At 39.7% G+C, this 10,000-nt stretch overlaps 1 protein-coding gene across 1 annotated transcript in view; it reads right to left on the reverse strand.

Annotated features, from left to right (window-relative positions):
* The window catches only part of LOC121368404 (serine/threonine-protein kinase Nek6-like), a 27,002-nt gene that overhangs the window by 13,653 nt on the left and 3,349 nt on the right, over window positions 1-10,000 (reverse strand). The window contains exons 2-5 of the mRNA XM_041493115.1: window positions 8,205-8,465; window positions 6,583-6,683; window positions 1,967-2,063; window positions 408-515 (exon numbers count right to left, since the gene is read on the reverse strand). Coding sequence (XP_041349049.1) covers window positions 408-515; window positions 1,967-2,063; window positions 6,583-6,683; window positions 8,205-8,465 — 567 coding nt within the window. The remainder of the gene's footprint in view (window positions 1-407; window positions 516-1,966; window positions 2,064-6,582; window positions 6,684-8,204; window positions 8,466-10,000) is intronic.

A 10,000-nucleotide genomic window follows, 5' to 3' on the forward strand; every position in this document is an offset into this window, starting at 1 on the left:
TCTCTCTCTCTCTCTCTCTCTCTCTCTCTCTCTCTCTCTCTCTCTCTCTGTGTGTGTGTGTTCCTTTCTTTCTATCTCCCCAACTCTATGAAAAGAGGAACTGATAGCGTAGACATGTAAGTATAAAAATAAAATATTGAATACTAAAATATCGCAAATCTTCCTCCCTCCCCTCTCTCTCTCTCTCTCTCTCTCTCTCTCTCTCTCTCTCTCTCCCTCCCTCTCTCTCTCTCTCTCTCTCCCTCCCTCCCTCCCTCTCCCTCCCTCTCCCTCCCTCTCCCTCCCTTAGACTTGCTGGGTTGTCAAATATTAATATAATATGTTTGACAGTAACAAAGTGAAGTAAAGACCACTAATTTTATGAAACAATCATTGTGAATTTTATTACAATTTGTCATAATCCCTACCTTGCCAGACACAACTTGAAAAACGAGAAACTGCAGCACCGGCGCATCATAAGCTCTTTCCTTGGCAGCTATTTCGTACACAACACACCCAAAACTCCAAATATCCGTCTGCAATAAGGGATAGCAATGTTTTATTTACTGAAATTAAAGGTTCCTATAGATTGGATGCGGCACGTTCGTGCGGTCCGACTGTTACGTTCGATGCGTCTGCACCTTTTGCTTGGGGCATATAAACCATATACGATTATTTCAATTCGGCTGGCCGCATGCGTTTTCAGACTCACGCATTGCACGCATCCTGTTTAAACGCTCGTATTGAAACAAATGTATTTCGATTAAATTATTTTATTTTTAGCCCCACCGCACGCACGCGCCTCATCAAGTCTATATAAACCCCTAATGTTGTCATCAGCCGATATTTCATTTCCCACTCACGGTATATACTAAATGCTCTTGAAAAAGGAAGGAAATGTTTTATTTAACGACGCACTCAAAATAAGTTAATTACGATTAAATGGCGTCAGACATATTATATGGTTAAGAACCACACGGATAATGAGACATAAACCCGCTGCCGCCACACAAATGGGCTACTCTTTCCGATTAGCAGCAAATGATCTCTTATATGCAGCATCCCACAGAAAGGATAGTACATAGCACGTCCTCTGTGACAGTGGCTGGAACAAGAAATAACCAAATGAGCCCACTTACGGGGATCGATTCTAGACCGACCGAGCACCAAACGAGCGCTTTACCACTGGGCTACGTGCCGCCCCACAACTAATCTTAAAGTCCATAAACGTTTCCATAAAAAAAAAATTGTAGCAAGCCGCCAGTTGACACAGAGTGACGTCGACTGACACAGCTGAAAAAAGTTAACGACATCACTAGAGCACATAGATTAATTAAGCATCGGCTGTTGGATGTCAAACATTTGGAAATTCTGCCAAGTAGTCATCAGAGGAAACCAGCTACATTTTTCCTAATGCTGCAAGGGATCTTTTATATGCACTTTCCCACAGACAGGAAAACACATACCACAGCCTCTGGCCAGTTGTGGTGCATTGGTTGTAACGAGAAAAACAACAACATTCAGTTGAATGGATCCACCGAGGTGGTTCGATCCTGCGATGCAAATACCTCAAGCGAGAACTCAATTGACTAAGCTAAATCCTGCCACGAAACGTTTTATGGGAACAGACAAAAACGGTCTGTTTTGGATCTGTGACGTAGACTGTCTGCAAATGAGAGACGAAACCCGCTGAGGTCACATGGTTATCAGAAATTCGTTAGCGTTCAATAATAGTGGATCACAAGACGAATTATGAAATGACCTCGAGTTTCTAGTGGTAAATCACTGGTTGGAACAGTTTATAATCAAAAAGGTCCATTACTATAAAACGTGCAGTTTAGTTAAGTTTAGCTTTACTTATTTTTATTTTTTTTAATTAGTGTTCTTCCTTTCTTTTTTAAAAACAAATATGTGAATAATACAGACTGGATGTGTTAACACTGTATTCATTTTTCTGTACTTTCGTATAATGTATTTTTATACTTACCTTTGAATTGTATCCTTTCATACTGAAAATTTCTGGACTCATGTAACATGGCGTACCAGCCATAGTAGATAAAAGGTCTGTGCCCTGATCCATAACTCTGAAAATGTATACAACTTAAACTTTATTTTCAAGAGCATATTATTATGCTCTAGATTTTAAAATGAAAATAAAAGTTACAAACAAGCAAAAAAACAAAAACAACAACAACAACCACTAATAACAATAACAAAAGAAAAACACACAAAAAACATAGACACACAAACCAACAAAAATCCCACACTAAATAATACCAGTAAAAACAAAAACAAAAACAAAACAAACAGACAAACAAAATAAAAATACATCCAATAAACAAAAACAAAACAACAAATAAAGAAAAGAATGGAACATATCAACTTCATAAAGCAATTTTAATATAGTCAAGATACATGGCAAACACAAACCTAGTCAGCCGGTCACCCAGCCAGCCACCAAGAAAAAACAAACAACAAAAACACATCCAAAAATCACAACCAAGCAAACACCACCAACAGCAACAAACAAACATACAAATAAAAAATAAAAATTTTAATTAAAAAACCCCCATTTAAAACAAAGAAATGAAAATTGAAAAAAGATATCACCATTTAATATTCTTTACTCATGTAAAATACCACAGCTAATATGACTAGAAAGTGCATAAAACATATAACTTTAATACGTTTATGTTCTATAATTATAAACGCAGTTTAAGAAAAAACAATTGGTCATATTCTGCAATCTCATAAGTTGTAATACATTATTTACAATAACAACGTCAACAGTTACCAAATCTTTGACAGCCAATAGCTGATGATTAATAAATCAATGTGCTCTAATGGTGTCGCTAAACAAAACGAACTTCTTTTTTAACAGTAACAACAGAAAAGAAGAATTACTCATAAATTAGTGCACTGCCTCTGCGTTAAAGCATGAGCAACCATGACATGGTTCTGAGACTGCGCAACAAGAGCATAATTTTCAAAATAAAGTGGGCCGACTTTTAGTGGCCAATAGCAAAAAACGTAATTTGCATAATGATCCATACACAGTATAATTATATTAATAACCAGATGCACACGCGCAGATTCAGGCGGGGACCCAAGGGGACCGCCCCCCCACCCCTATTTTTGGTCAAACAATATATATTACAGCAAACTTATCCCGACCATCTGTCAAAGACCTTAAAATTCTATTTTCAAAAACAAGAATGGCATTTGGGCCCCTTCTATTAAAAAATCCTGGATCCGCGCCTGATGCAGGATCCTGGTGGTGTGCCATGGAATTCTAAAACTGTTTTAAAATTTATTTGTCATGGAATCACTGGATTACATAATTCACTGGCCATAATTAGGCCTAAGTTACTTTGCTAACCGGCGGTAGAAAATCCGGGACGTAGAAAATCCTATTTTGTGTAGTACCGGTTTGCCGAATTATGAATTTCCCAAGAAGTAGAAGGAACTAATTGGTTTCTACATGTTCTGCATTGCAGTGTGAGCCGTGTTTTCTTTACCAACGAGATGAGAAGCGTTTATAGTCTAGCATTACTGTTCGGGGTAGCAATTGAGCAGGCGCTTGTGTGTGTGTTTTCATTGGTCTCTACTTTTTAAAGGATTACTGTCCTGGGTAGTATTTTATATCTACTCACAACGCTGTATGCACTGTATCCCTCACCACCATTCTAATTTTTTCAGCGATGAAGACGGACGTTAGTCCTTGTTCTCTCGATCTGCCCCCCCCCCCCCCCCCCCCCCTGGGGGAACTGATGAAAACATATGGAATGCTATTGGAGTATCGAGTCTCGTACACCGGGTCACGGGCAACCGTGACCTTGGTGTACGGAGACCGGATTCAGAAGAAGGGAAGGTGGAGGAAGAGGAGACGTGCGCCAGCGGCGGCGCAGGGGGAGACAAAACCGGCGGCTAAACCGCCGGCAGCGACTCCGGCCAACGCCACTCAACTGAAGAGGAAGACGAAGATGGAAGTGGTCTTGGCCCCAGTCATCAACGTCCCCTCAACAGGACCCGAGGAAATTGACGTGCCGGACTCAGTGCTCTGCAGTTCATCGTACACCAGACCCGTTCCGCCTGCCTTTACTTCTGGGTTTCCGGACCTGTCGCCGATTAAACCGGCGACACCCGTTGAGACCCAGGCCCGGAAGACGGCTGTGGTTAAGAGGAAGGCGACCACTCCCCCGAGTGCCACCCCAGCCAAGCCAAGTCGCCCTACTCAACCGCCGAAGCCAGAGAAACCAACAGAGGGACCATGGTCACTTAAGGCCGGCAGACTCCATCCGCGGTTCCAACAGTTGATGATAATCAACATAGAGGACGTGCGCCAACTCATTAGTGAGCCGAAGCACAACGCATACCATCCGCTACCTACCGAGCCCGATGAAGGGGAATTTGCTGTCCATCGAGTCCAGGTTGATGTGGATATCAACGCAGTTTGCGTCACCGTTCGCCGGAGGGGAAGATACAATCAAGCGCTGCTACTTAAGGAGATGGACAACCCGTCATTACATCGTGTCCTCAAAATCCTAGCGGGGAGTGATTACAGTCACATCACAAAGATGGTAGCAGTCTCTCCCTACCGGCATGATCTTCCGCATCTGGACGCCACCTACTTCATCGGCTCGCCGTAGCCCCCAACCTCCTAACAACCTTTGCCTCCGTGAGTACTAACCTCTTTTATTGGGCTAGTTAGACTTTAAACGTTTTCGAAGCAGTTCAAAATTCTTTTGTTTATTTTTTTATAAGTAGTCTAACGCATTTTACTTTGGCGCCCGTTCAATTGCTCAAAATCACCTTAAAAACTTTTTGGCTGAGCAGTCTTAACTATTTTGGGTTAAATTTTAGAGTCCGGACATGTTTTGGATGCAGTTACTCTTTGTAGACTTAGGTAAAATACAGGCTTCACCGAGGAATCGAAATTCAGCCAATCAGAGCACGGCTCCCACTCGGTGTACTTCAAGTTTGCGAAGTGTCTGCTATTTGGTCCGCGCTCGCGCTGACCTTACTAAATGGCTTTTTTTCCAAATTCCGCCCACCTCAAACTTAACCCCCCCCCCCCCACCCCCTCCTGCTCCGGAGTTAGTGACTGGCGAAGTCAGAGGCTAAATCCGTGGTGGGCGTGCCTGAACCTTCGTGGATAGGGGCACGTAAAATGAGTTGCCCGTTGCCCGTCCCTCGCCACACGATTGAGAGACTTGGGGTTTTTTTTCTTTTCTTTTTTTTCCATTAAACTCTGTGTATTTGGCGTTGTACGCGCAAAAATATCAGAAAAAGCATCAGAATATATTGAACACGATGATGTATAAAAGGTGGTAAGGTGTGCTTCAGCCCTTCTGATGGTTCCGCCGGACAAAGTTGAGGACGTTTGGGCTGACACAATTTCTGACAGTCCCCAGAATGAAAAGGTAACATTATTGATGGACTACGTCACTAACACCTGGATAGAAGGGCCATGGACTCCAGAAATGTGGAACCACTTTGGCAATGACAGCCACCGGACAAATAACCATTTGAAAGGATGACACTATAAAATAAATCAAATCGCCCAGAAGAGTCATCCGAACATATTTGAGGTGGTAGGTCTATTGAAAAGTGAGCAGTCTACAGTGGAAGTTAAACTACAGCAGTTAGATGGTCACTGGCGAACTCCGGCACGAAAACGAAAATACCGCACTATCTATGCCAGAATTCGGTCTCTCAAAATGAATCGTGGAACTGAATTATGGAAACAATTAATGTGTTACTGAAGTTTGAATAAAAATGTTACGCTACTTTTAAATTGGATAGTTTGTTGTATTAACAATTAAAAGTTAACAAAAAGACACTGTCTGAGACAGACATAGATACAGAGAGACAGGCACACAGACGACGGACGGACAGACAGACATATTTACACCAGAACCGTTAAAACTTAGGTTGGAGCCTATATTATTGTGTATCATTTTAAAATTTATTTTATTTTATTTATTTGTAATACCTACAACATAACCAGTGACACGAATTCTTAGTGCTACCCCTGCGTGTGCTGTAACCTCACCGTGGTGCAGGGGTGTAACATTATCTTTGAGAATGGCCAATACAGCACAAAATTGAAGTTTTGAGTAAAATTCAGTATCCGTAAAATTCTGTGATATTTGTGTTTTTGTACAGTTCTTTACACTGTTTTTGTTTAAGTCTTGAATTTTTATATTGATGTTGATCATCACTTTATTTATTTGCATTACCATAGTTTGACACCCAATAGCCGATGTATTTTTCGTGCTGGGGTGTCGTTAAACATTCATTCATTCATTCATTCATTCTTAGTGCTAATAACTGCACTGTGGTACAGAATTAGTTCGTTGTTACCTTTTGACTGCACACACCGTCAACCAGGTAAAGGGCAATTAACGAGTACCGGGACGTAGATAGATCATAATTAGTATACATCAACAAGTCCCGCGACGTAGAATTAATTTTAGGACCATTTATACAAGTTTATCTACTTCCCGGGCCATAAACTATGCCACATGGGAATAAAGTAACATGGTCTATGTCTATGGTTTAATACTATCACTGAAAACAATATAAATCGAATAAGCCTACCTGGCAATTCCAAGATCACCCAGCTTGATGTCGGCGTTTTTTGTTAAATAGATGTTCTGTGGCTTTAAGTCTCTGTGAAGAATGTCTTTCGAATGCATATGCTGCAAAATATCAATAGAATTTACCCAAAACATGTTGCTATTTAAGTATCTCAACACTCCACTTATGCTCCACATCTTCACTTCCAATCCTACATTCCTAGTTCCAAAATGAAGGGAAAGTTGATTTAAAGGGACTGTTCTTTGTTTGCTGCCGTTGTAACATGTTTATCACATACAGAGCCTTTTTGGTGACTAAAATTACACATTAAAGATATTTTCTTGTTTTCTTACACACCCGTTGGCGAGAACACCGTCCGTTATTTTTGGTTACACATTGTTAACACATTTACGTGTGTTAACAATTTCAAGACATACGACTGGCTGCTCCTAGGTGATGACCAGATCACCAATGCCATACATCCAATGAAAAACTACACGATGGAAATCGATTACATTGTGACGTATAGTTAACCTGACATCCATGTGTCTGTGACGCATAAGTCACAAGTGTAACGGCTGTAAATAACTTTTAGTCGAAAAACATGTTAAAATTTGCTTAAAACCTGGTTTTTGAGGATATGTAAGAAATAGAATAATACATTCGTGTCGGTTAGATACCATTTATCTCACAACTCGTTGTTTATAAACGTATAAAACTCGCTTTCGCTCGTCAGATACATTTTAAAACATCTCGTTGTGAGATAAATGGTATCTAACGGCCACTCATGTATTATTCTCTGTGTCTTAGTTCATGAACCAATGGGGTTTATTGGTATCATTTTGAGGAATAAGGCTCACAGTAAATTTTAGCAAGGTATGCCTATCTAGGGTTGGAAAATAGGTGATAGCATTGTAATAGTGGTAGCTTTTGAGTATTATCACCCTTTGTTACGGTCGTCCTATTGTGTTTGAACAAGTCTAGATCGGTTTTACTTCCGTTCGTACAAAATATATTCAATGGACTTATTTTACATCATTTGTTTTATTAAATTAAGTGACTAAACTATTTTATTCACTTTACAAAGCAAAAGCTAAATCTACCAAGTTCTATACAGATGCATTTTTACAGATAACAAGTGACCATACCACGGGCGTAGGATGGTGCCAAAACGTTGGGGGGGGGGGGGGGGGGAGGGGGCACATACACATATATCTATATAAATAAATGTAAAATATATATAAACCATTGTTGTTGCTACGCCAGTGCTATACAGTCATCTCGCAAGCAACTATACAGTGAAGATGAAATGGGTAAGAATGGACATACCTTATTTACATATAATTCTTAGTTATTTTTTTATATTTGGATGTCAAACAATTATAGCCTGTTATATATTAATAAATATAAACGTAACGGATATTAGTGAAATATTGAATATAATTATAATTTTATCGCAGGTGAATTTAATGTTTTGTCATTTTCCGTACTGATCTGTGATAAATGAATTTTCAAGCCCTAAATGGTAACTATATCGTTACATTAACAAACCATTTATATCATTGACCTTTTCGCTATAATTAAACAAATCAAAACAAAACAAAACGAAACGATACAAAATAAACAACAGCAACAGGTCTTACCTCAAGAGCAGACGCCATCTGCCAGACCCAGCAGACGATGAGTTCCTCTGGCAGGACTTCCTGAGAATCTTCGAGAAACTGCGCCAGGTCTCCCCCCTCGCAGTACTCGGTGATGATGCACAGCTGTCCCTCCTGTATGTAGGAGGAGAATATTTGGACCACGTGGTTGTGCTGCAGTTCCTTCATGATCTCTGCCTCCTCCAAGGCCTTTCTTTTCTCGGAAGAAGAACATTTGCCGAGGTCCACCTCTTTCAGAGCATACTGTGAAAGTTGAAGTATTGTGACAATTTGTTTTTAGTTTTTACGACATCACTAAAGCACATTGATTTATTAATCGTCTCTTTGATAGCATGTGTGTGTACGTACACACACACACGTATATTTATCTATACGTTGCAAGTGTATACGTTACTGAAAACTATGTTATTAGGCATTTTAAATAATGGAAATGGAAATGCTAGTTTATTTTTTTGTTGTTGCAGTTATCAGCTCTTGTCTCCGTGATGGCTGCATTGTCAAACAAGGAAAGGAGTAGGAAGTACATGCAAAAATTAAAAAATCAACCTGAGAAACACGAAGAATACCTCAGAAAAGAAAGAGCGCGATAAAGAAAAAGAAAAGAAACAAAACAGTTAAGTTAGAGAGAAAACAGAGACAAGTGTAGAAACAAAACCAACGAAATTCAAGAATGAAAAGAAAGTAAATTACGAATGTTTTGGAACTAAATTCCCCTCATCTTTCACCAGAATCTGATAACTCAAATGCTAACAGAAACAGTTGTCTTCAAAGAGGGAGAAAACGAGTGAGAAGAATTCCTGCAAGGGCCCACCGAGAAGTAAAGGGCTTATGGTTAAACTCCTTTTAAAAGAAAGAAATCCAGAAAAATACAAAAAGAAATATTATCAACTTAAACATCAGTTAGTTAAGTCCTCAGAGTCTAACTTGCCAAGAGATATGACTAACCAATTCATAGGTGGACAATAAATTGTCCTCAAAAATACAAAAAAAAACCCTCTTCTCTTTCACAACACTCTTGCTCGCGGTATAAGGAATAATCGGCGATCAAAAGGTTCCAGATCGTTGGCCAAAATACTTCACACAGGACTACTAAACATATACAGGCTTTTGAGGATAGCATCAGAATCAACATATATACCTTACCGGGGGCTCAATCACTGTAGAAAACCACTACTAGCAGCTGTCAATCTTATTAAGTATGTAAAAGATAGTCTTAAAAATCTGAATTAAAAATTTATGTACAAGTTTCCTGATGTCCTTATATCATACTTTCTCTCTCTTTTGCCGCTTTCAAACCATTCTGAATTCTGTTTCCAAAAGCGTGTGACAGGAACACGTGTCTCTGTAAAACTCATGAGAATCTAATACAAAGCTGAGAAACTACATCAACTGAAGGTTATTGTCACAGCGAATATTTCTACCCTAGCTAAAGAGATCTCCTGCAGCATTACATTGACAGCAAGAGTTGTATGCACCGTGAGTGTTTAACTTGTATTCAGAGAGAGAGAGAGAGAGAGAGAGAGAGAGAGAGAGAGAGAGAGAGAGATCCATACTAACCCATACGAACATGGGCCCCAAGTCTGGGTAAGCAAATGCTGCGTAGTAGAATATGACGTCCATGCATACCCAGGGATAATTCAAGACGTTGATTCCGATGAAGTTAAAGTGAAAGTCATGCAGTATTGATGTTAATCGACTTTTCTGGCCTTCGAACATTGATGATATACTTTGGTACAACACGAATCAAATCATTTCTTTGTCAGACTTTGATTGATGAG

Source organism: Gigantopelta aegis, chromosome 3 (genome assembly GCF_016097555.1).
Source record: "Gigantopelta aegis isolate Gae_Host chromosome 3, Gae_host_genome, whole genome shotgun sequence".
NCBI classification, from domain to species: domain Eukaryota; kingdom Metazoa; phylum Mollusca; class Gastropoda; order Neomphalida; family Peltospiridae; genus Gigantopelta; species Gigantopelta aegis.